Consider the following 17,590-nt stretch of genomic DNA (forward strand, 5'->3'; position numbering starts at 1 on the left):
GAAAGTAGTACAAAATAAAACTAAACAATCAAACAGGAGCCGGTCGAGGTTTTTAACATTCATTTTTCAAGTTAGCATCACTAGCGTATTAGCCTCAGTCTCACTGAGAAGTAAAAGTGATTGAGTTAGAAAATACATAGAAATAAAAACAACACTATGAAGCCTAAAAATTCAACCAATCACCTCCATGCTGCCGTGTGGAGCTGCCCCTCCACGCCCAATCAGATTAAGCGTTTTTTTTACAGGAAAAAAAACAAAGGAGGGACATGATGGAGATGATGTTGCTGATTTAGAGGTCCTACGGTTCTTGCTGTGTTTCTGACTTTCCTGAAGGTCAGAAGATAAAAACTAATAACAATAATAAAAAGGTTCAAATTGTTCCCCCTCCAAAAAACAAAACACGATCAGTCTGTCAACGAGCTGTGGGTTCGTTTACAGCACCCACATCAGCCAGCTGAATCCGGGTTGCTGGACGGTCGGTAGCACCATGAATCTGTCGATCGTCAGGAGGAAATGTTAGACGTAGAGATTAAAGATCCGGCAGACAAGAGGGAGAGATAAGAGAGAGAGAGAGAGAGAACGACATATCGAGATGGGAGGAGATGTAGAGGAGGTTATGTTCGGTGCGAGACCTGTAGGTAAACTCCTGGGATAAAAGAGGAAGTAGTAACATTCGATATTTCACAGGTCATTACCCGGCTGAAATTGCTTTTTTTTCTTTTCTGTTTTTGTCCTTAATGCTTGATTCGTAAGTTAAATCTGAGCAAGAATATTTTATAAAAAAAAGAAGGAAATGAAAATGAAAAAACAGCATTAATCCTCTAAACTATTCCCTCAATCGAGAAACGTCTTCAAAAAAAACCTTTTTTCAAAAGATTATTATCTCGGAGACCTTTCGTCGGTCCCCTCCTCTCGGTTTATAAATGTTCTCTTCAAGCCTTGATCACATCAAGATACATGTGGAGAAGCGCCCGCATAGAGTTTTTTATGTCCGTTACAAATCCCTGTACCGTCCTCCGTTAAATACGCACAATCAGCACCTTCGTAAAGATGCAACAGAAAACAAAGTCAAATGATAAAAAAGTATCGCCGTCTGGCTCCGGCAGAGTCCTTTGGGCAATATGAATTCTCTGTAGGCAAAAAAAGGAGTTCTTTACAATAAAGAATAGTCTTGTTTTTGTTCAAGAGAAGAAAAAAAAACGTTGCTGATCGCAAGAAAGAGGAGTAAAAGAGAGAGAGAGAGAGAGGATGAGGAGAGAGAAAAAAAGATAGAAAAGGTCGGGACATGTTTGAGGGTCATTCATGTCTATTACACAAGCTCAGTTGCTCAGATTCAAAGTGCTAGAGTACATTTGTCATCCTTTCCTGTCCTTTCCCCCCTCTCGGAAACACAGTGCTGTGTTGATAAAAGATAGCAAGTAGTCTTTCTTTTCCTTTCTTTTTTTGTTTCTTTACTAGTGAGTAGTCTTTTTTTTTTACTTTGACACAGTTGTCGATTCTAGAAACACAGTAATGCGGTCTTGAGCGATTAGCGTTAATCCTCCTTCCTCTCCAGATTCGTCTGCGTGGTGTGGATCCCGTTGCTGTACACCGGGAACGGTAGCGTCGAGAAAAGTCCCTCCGCCGTGGTGAAAACGTTGGCCGCGGTCGGCATCTGGCCCCCCAGGGCCCCATTCCCGCCCGTGGCCATCGGTGATCCGATGAACGGGCCTGCCGCCGCCGACATGTTAAGCCTGTGGACGTGGTGGTACAGCATCTCCATGGGCGTCTTGGGGTCCAGGCCGAACCCCGAGCCGTCGACGAAGTTCATGGCGGCGTTGGGGAGGAGGTTGCCCTGCGCCATGGCGAGGGTGACGTCCGCCGGTGCGTACCTGATGGTCCCGGTGGTGTAGACCCGCGGAGCTGTCGTGCTGGTGGAGGCCAGAGTCCCCGTGACGCGGTGGACCAACGGGAGGACCACGTTGCTGGCCTGCAGACGCTGCAGCGCCTCAAGTTCACCGGAGTAAAGCAGCGACGAGGAAGAGGTCGACGAGGACAAGGACGAGGAAGAGGAGGTGGTGGGAGTGCCTTGCTGCTTGTCCCGCGGGGAGGCGGACAGTGGAGGTGACAGGGGGTCGGCGGAGGAGGCGTTGGAGGGAGGTGCTAAACTGGCGGCGCTGGAAGCAGAGGACGGCGCGGAGCTTCCGTTGTAAGGAGGTTTCCTCACTCCCACTGCGCCTCCCTCGGTTCCAGGAGGGGTGAGGACGGAGTCGGGAATGGCCACCTGTAGAGAGCCTCCCTGGGGGGAGGGGAAGTTCTCGTGGGACCCCGGCGGGGCAGGCTTGGAGGTCATGCTGTACGGTGACTCGTTTCTGGAAATCTCCCGGTTGGGCGGGAAGTTCCAGATGCTGCTGTCGTTGTCGAAATTGATCGGCTCCGCCATCTCCGTCTTGATTTTCAGGACTGAGGACGTCGCACCCACGCAGTTCGGGGAGCCGGCGGAGGCGAGGAGGTGGGAGGAGGAGTTGTTGGCCGGCGTGGCCTGGGAGGGGTCGCCCAGCATCGCGGCGTCTCCCATGGCATCGGGGCTGTCCGTGGTGGTGGGCGAGGAGAGACGGAGCCTCCTGCTCCGGGATGCGTCCCATTTCTGCACTTTCCTCCTCTTCCGCCTCTTCTGGAGCTTGCCACCAGCACCGGCGTCGACGCCGTCTTCTTCCTCGTCGTCGTCGTCCTCTTCTTCCTCCTCCTCCTCCGAAGACGTTTGTGAGTTGTGCAGCTGTACTTCTTCCCCTTCTCCGTAGTGCTCTACCTTAATATGAAGCCCGCCCAGGTTGCCCAGTCCTCCGATGGCACCCAGTCCCCCTAACCCTCCCAGTCCGGCTAACCTCCCAAGCCTTCCTCCTCCATCTCCACCACCTCCACCGCCTCCTCCTCCTCCTACCCTTGCCTCCTCCTGTTCCTCCCCCTCTCCATCCGAGGCTTCCAGACTGTCGTCGCTCTCCTGGCTCTCGGGGTTACTTGAGCTGTCTCCTTCCTCCTGGCGCTTCATTTGCTGTTCGGAGGAGCAATGTGGTTGACCGGGTTGCTGCTGACGCTTGCTGTCCGTCTCCGGGTCCTCGCGTTCTGATTGGTGGCTCGGCTTCACCTCGGACTTGGCGTTCTCGTTGTCTGTTGAGAAGAAAGATATGTACGTTGGTTCAAAATGTTAAGTGCTTATAAGCGCGCGTTCATCATCATTATATATTTTTATGATGACTTTATCCAAAACAGAACAATCAACATACTAATGATTTAGCTGATGAATCTGAGCTTTATCTTTGAGGTGGCGCTAAAGATTGTGGGTTTATTAAAATCTAAAGGGTTTATCTTCTGGGGAGCTGGAATGTGCTAAGGGAATTTGATGACAATTGACATTTCTTGTGTACAAATGACATTCGGTGCTGATGTTGGGTCTACAGGAGATCACTACAATTGTCATGGTTTATCCTTTTGCAAACATGAATGAACAACAATTGTTGAGATATTTCATCATATTCAAAACAAAAAAAATTATAATTGTGGCATGAGACGAAAGATAACAGGCTCTTCCTCAACAACCTTTCCTCACTTGGACTGTTCAGTTTCTGTGTATTTGTATTCCCGCGCAGTGACTCTCAGTTGTTGATCCTTTTTATTTTCCCAGACAGGGTTTTCCATGTGTTGTGGCTGCTGATGTGTGTTCAGTATCAGTAGCTGCTGCTGTTCTGGCATCTTGGCTCTCTCCAGCCCATTACACACACACACAAACACACACACACACACACACACACACACACACACTTCAAACCCTGCCAGCACACACTGAGGGCAGCGGCTGCCCAGCTGGCAACGCTCTGACTCCCTCATGGCACCTGAAATGTCGACTCAATTGCTTTGTCTGGGGGGAAAACCTTGTATCTCCATTAAGTGTGCTTTTCCAAAGCAGACACAGATTTATTCTCAGTTTGGAATAAAAGAAATGGACCTCGAGTCTTAAACGTTTCCCAGAGAGTCAGGGAGGGATTTGGATCTCTTTTTCTTTTTTAAAAATACTGTAGAGGAAATCTGAAATTAAATTTGAGAACCAAGTTGTCTTTTAAGCGTTTTTTTTAATAGCTTTTGCAAAATGGGCTCATCAATGGTCTCCACAGAACATTTGTCTTTTATACCTTTGCGCTGTAGAACGTAGGTGTCATCTGCATAGAGACAGACAGTTCCACAGTCCGCCAAGAGTTTGAGAGATACCAGGCGCGAAGGGAGGGTCTCATAAAAGACATGATCGAGTTGCATTATGGGAAGTGTTTTTTGTATGTCTCTTTGCTTCTCCTGTTTTTATTTTGTCCATTCTATAGACCGTATGTAAGAAGTGGACGTAGTAATCGTGACTCATTGGTTTGTGATGTTTTGAAGCCTCGAGTTCGGCGATTTCGCCGTCGCCAACTTGGCTTTACAGGGAACCGGAAGTGACCATATATGGACTGAGGAGGAGAGACGTAGAGACGCCGTATACGTCTCTGGTAGAGACCTGTCAATCACTGTGTAGCCCCGCCCTAAAGCATCCCCTGCAAACCAACAGTTAGCTTTAGGCAACAAAACCACGTCACTTGCTCTGTCTGTTGCTTTGTCACGTAGATGCATTAAATTTGTGCGTCCACCAAGAAAAAGGATCCTCGTTGACGGTCCATTTGCATTAAACCTGCAGTAGTTTTTCATTGAACAAACAGCAGGAAATAGTACGTTTTGTGGGGACTATTTTCAGTCCCGGAGTGAACTATTGAGTGTTTGGGGCCGGAGGACGGTGTGTGTGGGACTTAATCAAAAACCTGTCTAATTTTAAGTTAATGTCATTGATATTATGCTGCATAGCACCACTGAGAAATAAATCAAATAAAAATACTTTGTTTTTGGCACCTGTCCTCGTGTCCTCTCTGGCTCTGCACAGATTGCATCCTAACAGAACAAAGGTCAAAGGCCGGATTTCTCATTTTAGAATATGTCGAGCCTGAGCACCTCGGGCCTGTTGGAGCCCGGCTGAATCACCGCCTCCTGCAGCAGCTGGCGTCGGTTTACAGCCGACAGGGTGCCAGAATCGTTCTCCTCCAGCTAGAATAACAGCTGGCACTGATTCTCATCATGCCAACACAGGCTGCAGGACTCGATAATATTATGCTCAAGGTGGAGGCCCTGTGTTGGTTTAAACGCAACGATATACTGGCCAGCGTGTGAGCTTCGTCTTCTTCGATATTGGCCGCTGGAGATGTCGGTGACGCACATCAATCCATTTGTATTTCTGGATCCGGATTCTCATGGTCCGGTTCATGTTTCTAGAGAAATGATTCAGATTATTAATCTAGTGAACAGCTGGACTTTAGAGAGAATGACATCAGAGGTCGTCGTCTGCGTCACGAACTACGCAGCGTCAGACCAGCAGAAGAACACATTCACTGAGTTGAGACGTTGAGAAGCAGCAGCATGTCCTGGTTGGCTGCATAATGTGTGATTTTATCACCGTGTGTGTGTGTTTGTGGAGGCTGTTCTGTGGTGCTTTGTGGCCTTTTTGTGCACTCGTGTGGAGGTATTTTGTGGCGTTCGACATAAATGACGCTTTATGTCATTTTGTGGCGTTTTCTTTTTTTGCGGCGCTGCCAGTGGGCGCTCAGTCGCTGCAGCTGTTGGCGTTCATCATCACCATCCAGCCGGGCAGACTGGCACCAAATGAAAGGACATCTTTGGCTGAATATCTCCAACTGCTGGTTGTCAAACTGCTAATGTGTGAAGAAGGAATCATACAGGTTTCTTCTTTCTTTCTCTTCTCTCACTTTGTATCCCCTCCACCCTTTTCTCTCTCAATGATATCTCATTCCTTCTTTCCTCTCCCACCTACCAGAGTTTTCTTTGGACTCGGACTCGGACTCGGAGGTTTCGGAGGACTCGAAGGTTTTCTCGGGCAGGTTGGGCAGCTGGGCGATGTCCATGGGCGTGTCTTTAAACTCATGAAGACTGTGAAGAAACACACAAAGAGGGTTTTTCAGTCCGGAAAGTGGAGGACTGGGATTTGCCTTTGTTGTACATTTGTACGAAGTACGAGTGAAAGTCTGGACCCGACCGGGCGAGCTGCAGGTTGTATAACTTTGATTTCACAAACACATTTTAGAAGTTTGATGTTAGAAAACATAGGAACCCGTGGAGCTGTTTCTTGTAGGACTAGAAGGTCTTTATTTTCATTAGTTTTGTTTTAGATATGGAAGAAACGGTTTATGGAGTCCCTTTTGGTTATATTCATGTCTTTGATTTAAAAACTGTATTCTTTTAGCCCCTTTTGTTAAATACATTCTCTTATGTTCAACTAAATGAATTGACCTTCTGACGTTAAAACATCGGTTTTATGTTACTTCCTCTCCCCTAAATGAGCCGGGTCCGAACACACATTTACGGGTTTCTTTTGCTCTGAAACAAATGCAAACTTTACACATTTTTTCCAAATGATATTCAGTCAAATTTAGTGAACATGCAAAAAAAAAAAAAAGTATATTAAAATATTAAAATATATTTTAAGATGCTTTTTTTTTTTTACTGAAATCACTTGAATGTAAAATATCTGTCACATGTTAAATGACTTGCAGTGGCTGATAACATCTCCCTGTAACATCCTTGTGTAATTTGACAATATAATTCCCATTTAATACGTTAATTTAACTCAATAATTAGTTGCACGCACGCATTCATTCCTCCATTACTGTGTGCTCGCTCTTGTATTCATGTGCATAATTTCTCATTTATTCAATAAAGACACAGTCTGGGTGTAACGACACGGAGGCGAGTCGACCTCTGACCTCAGGACGTAGTTGACCCAGATGACGTTCTTCTCGGTGGGGTTCTTGGAGTTGATGGCCAACGTGGCGCTGGACTGGATCCAGATGTAACCGCTGTTCTTCTGGATCCACCGGTAGTACTTTGTCACACACTGACCCTTGTTCATCACTGAGAGAGAGAGAGAGAGAGAGAGAGCGAGAGAGAGAGAGAGAGAGAGGGGCCGACATCAGATGTCATGTGACAGCTGGCTGAGAGCTGCTCCGCTGGTGCCGTCATTAATCAGACACACACACACTGCCAGCCTCTGTGTGTGTGTGTGTGTGTGTGTGTGTGTCGTGACATGATGTGTGTCCTAACATGCACTTATCGATGCAATATTTTTCCAGGACACGTTTGCATGTAAAGTTAGCAGTTAGCACGTTAGCATGTCTGATGAGGAAGCAACAGTTGTACTTTGTGCTCAGACAAAGAAAAAGGGAATTTTTTGGCAACTTTTGAATGCAGGGTAGAGACGCCGCATACGTCTCTGCTAGAGACCTGTCAATCACAGTAAGCCCCGCCCCAAAGCATCCCCTGCTTTATGGTCTGTTTGACTCTAAATGGACCATAATGAACTAAATGAACATCATGCTGTATTGAAGAAGACTTGAAACTAGAGATTGAGACATAAACTCATGTTCACAATGTTTACTGAGGTAATAAATCAAGAGAGAAGTAGAGTCATTTTCTCATAGACTTCTATTCAACCAGAGGACATTAGAGAGAATGCAGTTATTCCGATATCTCTCTCTGGCTCCGCCCTCTTTGTCGTGATTGATAAAGGTCATGACTTTTAGATGAAGAGTTGCATTTTGAAATAAAATTGGGAGACAAATGTGAAAAAAATCCAGTGTTATTGTGAGAAGAAGTCGGTGTTACAATAACGAGCTGAGTTGTTGCAGATTATGTTTTGTGTGTTTATTTATACGACAACGTACTTGATTAAGTCTGATTCATATCTTAGTTGTTCTTCCTCCCTAAAACTCTCCTCTTCTTCATCATTTTGGATTCTTCAGAACACCAACAGTTTCTCTCGATCACAGTGTGCAGCACTTTAGCACGTTTCCTTTCTGATATCAGACTCCAGTAAATACACCTGAAGGAGCTGAAGTAGCTGCCGCTCTCCACCAGATAGCGCTGTGTCACTGCGGGAGGTAACCCCCCCCCCCCCCCACTCCCCCCTCCCCAAAGCCCCCCCTCACCCCTGCTCTGCCCTACGACGGTACGCAGGCAATACATTTGGCTAAATTAACCACTAAATGGTTATCTCAAGCAATATGTATCGGCATTAATCAGGAGCCGCTCAAACAGAAACGGTCAGAGACCAGAAGCGAGGGCCACTAAATTCATATCCCTCTCCTCCATTTAATTACGGGCACAAATAGGTTCCGTGCACGACGGAGGAGGAGAAAGAGAGAGAGCAAGTCGAGGGGTGATTTATATAAAAAGAAGGCCAGTAATTAAAAACTATTAGAAACTAATAGCATTGTTTAAGACGACATCCCCAGGGCCGCTGTAATTGACTTTGGTCGGGCGGCCGGCGCTCATTCGCTCTCTACTTGGCTATTCATAGAGAGGGGGGGGGGGGGGGGGACTTGTTTGCATGTTAAGGCAGAGATGGTGAGATCGCGTCACCTTGAATGTGACCTTGCTTTGTTTGTACGGCAGAGTAAATAACGACACAATGAATGCACACACACACACTCTCTCACACACACACACACACACGCGCTGCTGTTCAGATGACTGCAGGTCCTCAGAGAGCAGCTCAGTGTATCAGTATGTCCAATGGAAGACGACACACACACACACACACACAGATGAACAAGGCTTTATAACTCCAGCAGACTGCACACATCAAACGAAACTGTTCACATGAAGACATTTATAATATATATAAATATGATATATGCATATACTGGATGTATATGTATGTACGTTGGCTCTATGTTACCTGATATATGGAGACAAAACTCGAAACTCTGATGGTGCAAACATTAATGTTGCAGCCGTATTCACGCCTACATGACGTAGTTTAGAGTCTTGATGGAGCAGCTACAATGTGTGTCCAGCCACCAAAACAAGTCCAAAAGAACTTCCTCTTCCTCCTCTCCCTCCGTCCTCCTCTCCTTCTTGCAGGTGAGGTTCACGTGTTTAACCCTCTCCTCTTACTCCTCCATTTAAAATCTCTGCTCTCTCTGATCGCCCACTAATGAAGCGGAGGAGAGGAAGAGCAGAGAGAGAGACAGGGCGAGTGTGCTGGAGGCTCGCCCGAGGCTGCAGAGGAGAGACCCGTAGATTAAAGGAGTGCTATTCCCTTTTAAAGCCTCCCTCTCTCTTCGTTTCTCTTTCACTCAATGTCACACTCTCACCGTTGTCTCTCCCTTCTGTGTTCACCTCTCTCTCCTCTCCCCCCTTTTTCTACAACCTCTCCCTTTCCCCACTCCTCCCGTCCTCTCGCTCTCTTTCCTTCTCTTTAATCTGCTGGATTTCCTCCTTTAGTCTCGTCTACCTTTCACATTACTTTTACCACGTGCATGCATGTGTGTGCATGCATGTGTGTGTGTGTGTGTGTGTGTGTGTGTGTGTGCGTGTGCGTGTGTGTGTGTCACATTAACGTGGATGTAATTTACTGGTGTGAAATTGCGTTATGGAAACGTCCTTTCTGTCTGCCAGGAGATGGAGGGATGAAGACCTTCTTATGTGAGAAAGAGAGAGAAAGTAAAGACGGTCGCTCTGTCGCCCTCTGCTGGACCACTGAAGAACATAAACGTTGTTTTCTGGAGGATATTGGAGTTACAGTTGTCAATTTAATATCTATTTAATATCGTCCACGGTCTCCTCATTGGGTGGATGACGACAACGGCCTTCTCCGTTTCTTACTTCATGCACATGAGGGATAAAGTGCCGCCCCGTTTATTTCCTTGAATGTTCTCTAGAACTTCAGGTTCATGTGTTTTTTTGTTTTTCTTCACAAATTGTAGAAAGTCAACAAAAAGTCAGCTGGTGACGTTTGGGTCACTTTGTTTCCTACAGTATGTACGTGAGTGTGTTTCATGCCCCCCCCCCCCCCCCCCCCTCCCCTGTGTGTGTGTGTTGTCTGCAGACAGATAAAAAGCTCCTTCAGTGTGTGGATTCATTAAAGGCGGAGTTGGTCCAGAGAGACGAGCTCTGCTGAAACGCCTGCAGGCTTGAATCCACCGAGCTTTAACTCCTGCGCTCGTCTCTCCTTTTCTCACTGCATTTGAATGTCTCTCGACCGTCTCTCTCTCCCTCCACAACATCCCGTCTGTGTCTTCCTCTTTTCTGTCGTCTCATCCGTCTGTAATTCTCCATCTTCTTCCTTCCTCTGTATCTCCGTATGTCCAAATGTCTCTATATTTATCATGTCTTTTGCTAAAAACAAACGAAATTTAGTAAAATAATGATAAAAAGTGCAAATCTCCTCGTGTCCTTCGTCTCTCGCTCCAAGAACTCAAGTGGAAAATGTCCTCGGGTTATTCTAAGAAGACGCAGACATCCTCTTCTATCATGTCTTCTTATTTCCCCATTTTCTTGCTTTTATTGTGAAAATCCACGCGGCATTTCTATATTCTCTGCTAATCCTTTTTTCCAGAGAAGCTTCCTGAACCATGAAGTGCAAAAATAACAAAAGCCGTTTATGTTTTTGGCTCCGTGAGTTCATATGGATAATACTTTATTTTACAGGTCGGCAGTTTCCTAATCATTTTAGTTAGTTAGTTAGTCGGGAACTTTGTTGTCCATTTTGTAGAAAATTGTCTTCGACTTCTACACAATATCCTTCTGACGCTTCATATCGGGCGTCAATTGTTACTAATTATAGGAAAAATAATAATTTCTACACGAGGAAATAAGCATAAATTCTTTATTCATCATTGGACACTCGAATTGAATGTCATACTTTTGCTTTCTGAAGCCAGATGCTAACGCTAGCATTCGTACTTGTTGGGGCCAATATTGGTGCTAGCATTAGCCTAGCTCTACCTGAAATAAACAGCAAAGTCTTTAACGTAAGCGTTGGTAAAACGTTCAATATATTTATTCTCCCCAAGACCGATGGTTCAGCGCTTGAGCCAGACACATTCCTCTGCTTTTATTGTGAAAGAATAATGAGTACATCCTGTCTTCTCTTCGTCTCTTTTCCCTGCACAACTCTCCAGTTTATTCCCCTTTCTTGGATCAAAAAAGATCTTGTCCTTCTAAGATCAACTCAAAGACGAGTATTCTTTCGTCTTTTCTGTCTTCTTTTATTTCTAAACCTCTGTCCTCACGAGTGTCTCTTCCTTTTCTGTCCAAAAAGAGCAGCACCTTATTTCTGACTTCTCTCACATGTTCTAATCCCTCTTTCTTTGTGAAAAGATGTGTTGTATTTTTCATTCTTCCCGCCTCTTTCTTTTTCTCTCCTTTTTTGTGAAGATGAGCATTCCGTCCTTTCTCTCTTTTCTCTATCTAAAAATCACTCGTTCCCATCTCTCCATCCTTTCTTTGAGAAAAGACAAATCTGTCTCTTCATCCAAGTATTTCTCTGTTTCTTTCTCTGCCTACAAATCACTTTCCCCCTCCCTCCCTCCCTCCCTCCCTCCCTCCCTCCCTCCCTCTCTTTCTTTCTTTCTTTCTTTGTGGAGAGACGAGCTCACCCCTCTATCTCCCTCTTTCTCTTCCTCTCTGTTCTCGCGGTGGAAACGAGGACAGATTGACTTTGAGGTCTGACCCGAGCTAAGACCGGCTGTCAGCGGGTAATGATAGAGACTTAGAGAGCGACGCCTTTTTCACAGAGAGGGATCATGCCTCGTCCTCCACTTAAAAAGAAGCCTTTTAAAATTTAGATCCCGTGTTCAGAGAACAGGCTATCCCTCTAAAATACACCTTGATCGATTCCCTAACTATCCGACTCCTGCAGCGGCGGTGGAGCCGAGAGCAGGCGTGGAAATAAATCCCCACAAAAGAATCAAAGCCCGGGAGCTGCTGCTGCTGCAGGAACAGAAAAAAGTATTTTCTCCTCACCTGAAAGTCTGCAGCCGTTGGACAACGTGAAGAAAACAGGGTTGTTTTTTTGTGGCTGATTTTAAGTGTTTAAGTCTAAATTCAGTGTGCAATCACACAGAACGCTGATTTCAATGACTGGAACTGTTTCAGGGAACCTTCTTCCTGGAGGAAGCTGTTCCCAAGTTTGGCTTCTGGGTTCCTGTTTGTGCTCCAGAGGACGAACTTTTCTGGTTCACAGTTACAATTATCAAAACTTATATTATCAAGTTGCACATGGGAGCGCGTCTACGATCTCTCAGCCCAACAAACGGCAGAAAAATACGAAGAGAAGAACTAATCTCAGTCCTTAAACCGAACCAACGAGCGCTACACTGTCCGTCTGTTGTCGGAGACACTGTCAGCGCGATATCTCAGAGGTACAGGCAGATTTAGACAGAGTCGTATTTTGTATGAACGAAGCCTTCATGAGGTGGTGTTTCAGCTTCTTCACAGCTTCACAGACGATACAGCAGATTTGACAGGAAATTACAAAGAACGAAGGACGAAAACAATGAAAATGGCCCAAATAGTTTTACCTGAAAATCATCTTGAGGAAGACATTTGCAGGTTTGTCGAGCTCAAGCAGACAGCAGAGGAGAAATAAAGAGAAACAACCCGTGAGGTTGTCGCACAAACGTTCAAACTGTCAGTCTGAGAAGTCGTGAAGAAATCATCGTATTTCAACACAAAATCAATAAAAACAGAAGCTATTATTTTCTGCCTCCAAACCGTGACCTGAAACTCATCGCTGACAAATCACAAACCGGATTTGTCTCCAGCCAATTAGGCAGAAGAAGGCCTCACCAAAACGGACGAGACAGTCGAGAACCATTAGACGGCTGCTCTGAAATCAGCTCCCACACAATCAGCAGCGAGTTCATGAAGCTGGCGAATTACCCCCCCCCCCCCAAAAAAAAAGAGAGAAACCAGTCTGACGGAGGAGCAGCAGCTCCAGCACCGCGTGGCCATCCATTTCTGAAAAGCTCCCCCTTCTTTTCAGAGAGGGAATTCATTTTGAAAGAGGGAGAATGAAAGGAGCAGGCGAGGTGACGGAGGTGCTGTATTAGACCACGCTCCACTAAAACCAAGTCATTTAAACCGCCGGCTCGCCTCCCTGACCTCCGTCTCCTCTCGGCAGACGAATAATCTCCCTCCATATTTCACTTCCTTTTTTTTTGCTTTCTCTCTCCATGTTTTACACATCCTAACCTCCCCCCTCCCTCCCCCTTTTCTCCCGCCTTGTTCCGTGTGACCCCGCCGGGCCACCGTAGAGTCACTTCCTGATTGCCACTCTGGATGTTCAGAGCTCAGGAACTTTTTTTGGGGGGGTAATTGAAAAAGTTTCAGGGAGCTCTTCATGCTTTTCTCTTCTCGTTCTCTGTCTTTCTGGTGAGGTGTGGGACATTTATGTTTTTATGTGCTAACAGTAGCTAACGCAACTATAAAACCTGAGCAAATAATACGAGATGTTGCATATACTTGTTCATAAAGTGTACTGAATTACAAATATTTCTCAGTTTTGTTTTTAGGAAATAAAAGCGATAATGACACCGACGCTGTTCTTCATATTCTTTCATTGACCGAGCGATCTGTGAATGTGTCCGCGTGTCCTCCGCACGTCTCCAGAACCGCTCATTGGATCTACTTCACACTTGGTGGGTGCATTGCTGAGGACTGAAGGACGTGCAGTGTTGGAAGTGCACGCAACGCATTCAATATTAATAAACTTTGAATAAACAAGCGACCGGCGCTCGGAGTCGAGCGTGGCGTCCACAGCGGGCCTTTAGGAAGAAGTCAAGTAACGTTTGATTAAGAAACAAAGGTTTAATATTCTGGAAACTATTTGATTTGGCTCCAAAATATTTTTCTCAAATGTAGATTTTTAAGACCTCCGGTTTCTAAAGCTTCTAAAAATGAATTGTCCTTCTGTGTAAAACTTCTCAAACTGTCTTTGGAAGTGCTGATGACTTCCAGCCGACTGACTGGAGAGAAATCAGAGTCTGTAAATCCTCCCGACTCTGACACGAGACGTTTCCCCCTCATTTCAACGAGCCCACGCAGAGCAATGGTGATTCAATCCGTCCGTCTCTTCACAGCATTCGACTGTTGCAACCTCGTGCTGCTGCTCGACGTCACAGATGGAGACTAAAGGTAACAACGTCACACCTCCAAAGTTGCCCAAAACTGCCATGGATGGACATAAAGACACACAAACCTGAAGTGTTTTGCAGACAAACACTTTAAACATTCTACAGTCGGACTCAGGGAGACGTCTCCTCAGGCAGCGGTTCGTATGTTCTCCTCCTCTTTGCATGAATACAGTCGTCCTGGAGGAAACACCCTCCCTCCTGCCCTGTGTGGACCTTTTTCTGGTTGTTCTCGAAACAAACTGCTACGATTGTTCGTACTTGATAAACAGAAACCCGCTGTTATTGATGATATTTGAGGCTGTTTTACACGACAGGACGTTGGTCTGTCTCACTTAGTTCTGACTGTCTTGAGACTTTTCCTGCATTATTCCTTTGAACCTTGAAACGATTTGGAAACCGTCCAGACGGTTGGAAGCGCTGCAGGGGTCACCTTTCTGTAACTAAAGAACATTCCCGTCATGTTTTGTGTGAATGCAGCTCACAGCTCTGAAGAAGTGGCCGCATGGCTCACAGTATCTGACTGTAATCAGCTGCAGCAGGCGGCGTTTGATCCCATCAGGGCAACGCCGTCCTCGCCGTGCGGCGGTTGTTATTATTTGGCGTTCCGCCTAAACGCCTCCGCTGCCTCCGACACGCCGTTAAAAAAAACCCGCCGCGCAGCTCCGAACCGCCTCCTCAGCCTTTTTACCGCCACAGTAAAAGATCCGACTGCAGCAACAAACAGCACGCCGCAAATCATCCAGACAGCCACTAAACAGGGACACCAGACCTCTGAGAGAGAGAGTGTGTGTGTGTGTGTGTTACGCCTCCTGACAAGGGTAATAAGATTGTAGCGTTTGCTGCTGTGAGGAAACTTTTCAAAGATACAGAAGAGCAAAGACTCTCAGAGTGGCCTTTGACTTTCAAGTTGCATCTAGAAACGCTGCTGCTGTGATGTTGTTCCACGTTCACATCCAGCAAAACTACATCAAATATGTTTCCAGGGCGCTATACAGATAAAATGTATTATTATTATTATTATTATATATATATATAAACGTGGAGGAGTTCATGGTGGATAATTGGGTCAAACAAACAAGACTTTCACCCAGGAGACCCGTAGTTCATGTCCTGCGTAAAACCAAGTCGATCCTAACTTATCTCAACGTGCCTCCGTAGTTTAAACAAACATACTTGTTTTAAACAATGACGTCTTACATTACTGAACAAGTCATTTTGTGCCATTTTTGTTTTGTGTCAATTCACAGTTAAAACCACGTGTTGACTGTAGTCCAGGAGGAAATACGTTTCCGTGGAAAAAGTAGTAAGAACACAGTTTAATTGAAAAGTAACATCATTTTGTAGAAGACAGGTTTGGATACACAGTATATTTTTTACTGTATCTGTAGAATTAAATGTCGTTAAAGTGTTTACCACCATGTTAAGATAATGTTGAAATGAGATTTACAGAATCAGAACAAACCAGCGTTCAAACTTTAAACCTGTAAAATACACCGTCGGCTTCCTTCACCCCAAAGTTAACATTCAGGATTATCCCGAAATACGACTTGACCGAGAGCTGAGCACGTTTTCTTCATCATTAAGAGGAATTGATTGTCCAATCAGTGTAGAGCACGCAGCCATGTGGAGCCAGGTACTCACAGTCCAGGTGACACTCTCTGATTCCCTCCACGTCTTCAGCATGAACGAACTGGTAGCACCTCTTCCCCACAATGTCCACCGGCGTCAGGTCCATGTAGTCGCTGATCCTGAAACACAAGGACACGTACATAGCTGAACAACAACAATATAAGATATGTACTTTGAATCCTAAAATCCGAACCACGACCTTTTCCTAAACCTAACGACACTGTTTCCTGTGAAGACTGAAGTTTATTTTGACGACACTGTTATTCGTGTACCGAGCGGATACTGACACGTGTTGCTGGACTTTTGTAGGAACAAATGCACAAAAAACGAAGAGTTACTTTCAGCAAGATATGAGACGAAGAGCTGTTTGTGTTGTGTGTTCCTCGACGAGCTCCTGTGTTCACATCCAACCCGCTCTCATCCCAACTCATCACATGACGCTCGGTCAGACTCGATGGCGTCACTGTTATGCCTCAGCGGGTCAAACTACGACGCTCCACTCCAGAAAACCACGACGAAATATGGTGAATTCAAACGAAAACACTTGTTTGAGTTTAGGGAAAAACCCATCGTGGTTGGGTTTAAAATAAGTACGTAGGTGAAACGTCGACGGAGTAACATAAGTGCAGAAAACTCATCGCAAACAACACGAACTTTGAAACTTCAAAATAACACTTTGGGACATGAACTCCGGTCTCCTGGTTGAAAGTCCTGTGTTGTTGTTTTCTCTGAGAATCTAATGAAGCAACGTCTCCTCATACCACAGTGAGAATGACATCTTATGGAAAGTTACTCCTCATTTTTCGTGCGTTCTCCTACGAAAGTAACGAAACAAACAAAAAATTAATTTCTGTCTTCACAGCCAACAACTTTCGGAAAAGATGGCTGTTTGAGTTCGACGTGTCGATACTTAAATACAGAAGTTAGGCGTCTTCTCGTCTCACGCGAGGAACAAACAGCGCTCTGCTGCTGTAAAGGCAGTTCTGTCTTTGAGTTGGTACCTTGCGGCACCGAGGGAATGAGAACTATCATCGACTCACTTCATCTAAGTGGAGAGGAAACTCTGGAAGATTTTACTTTGTCACCCTGGGACGGTTTTCCTCTCTACGGTTCAGGATTCACGATTAAAAAGAGAAGTGACGAAGAAGAACAGAAAGACGTCTGTCTGTTGGACAGGTAACACAAATCAGCCTTAAAAGGTTTGATTTGAACAACAGGATAGACAGAACAATTTCCCAGGTATCATTCAGATGTGGATGGTGTTTTTTTTGGGGGGGGGGGGGCAGACAGATAACAACACACTCTGTTCTTTCGAAAAAAAACCTTCCTCCCATTTTCTCATTCTCTTAGAAACTCATCCTTTAAAATGGGGCTGTAATGGGAGCGACGCTGGAGATGCTTTCTGTCGCTCCGCGTTGCATATCATCATCTGCCTCGCATTGTGTCTCCTCTCTTCCACCCACAAAAAAAGCAATCTGTCTACCATCGTTTTTCTCTCTCTTTTTATAATAAAACATGAAGTTTTTTCTCTCTTTCTGCCTGATATGAATCTCCCCTCCGGTCGGCCCGGTTAACTCCTGATGCCGATCTGCTTTTATCTGGACGGAGCGAAGGAGCTCGATCCATCAGCAGCACATTTCACTGTTAAACCGGAGAGGATTGGGTCAGACGCTGCTCATGAATACGAAGCTCCGTCTCTGCTTTTCAACAGCAGCGATGAACGAAACGGTAAAACGGATTTTATGTTCCACACTAGTGCTGAAAAATGTAGTTTCTCAGAACAAGAAGACGGAACATGAGTTCATTTTATACGGCTGGACAATGAAGACACAGGTTTTCATGTTTTTACAATAAATATACATGTTTTTTATGATCTCATGTAAAATGTTAGATGTGGAAATGTAAGCAAACGGTGA

At 45.4% G+C, this 17,590-nt stretch overlaps 1 protein-coding gene across 1 annotated transcript in view; it reads right to left on the reverse strand.

The window, feature by feature from the left end:
• Window positions 1–1,358: 1,358 nt before the first annotated feature.
• Window positions 1,359–17,590, reverse strand: part of npas3 (neuronal PAS domain protein 3) — a gene marked incomplete at its 5' end in the record, with an annotated part of 246,393 nt that continues 230,161 nt past the window's right edge. The window contains 4 exons of the mRNA XM_079286826.1: window positions 1,359–3,147; window positions 5,882–5,997; window positions 6,831–6,978; window positions 15,687–15,793. Coding sequence (XP_079142952.1) covers window positions 1,535–3,147; window positions 5,882–5,997; window positions 6,831–6,978; window positions 15,687–15,793 — 1,984 coding nt within the window. The 3' untranslated portion in view covers window positions 1,359–1,534. The remainder of the gene's footprint in view (window positions 3,148–5,881; window positions 5,998–6,830; window positions 6,979–15,686; window positions 15,794–17,590) is intronic.

The sequence above is a fragment of the Melanostigma gelatinosum genome (assembly GCF_949748355.1).
Source record: "Melanostigma gelatinosum genome assembly, chromosome: 16".
Lineage (NCBI taxonomy): Eukaryota > Metazoa > Chordata > Actinopteri > Perciformes > Zoarcidae > Melanostigma > Melanostigma gelatinosum.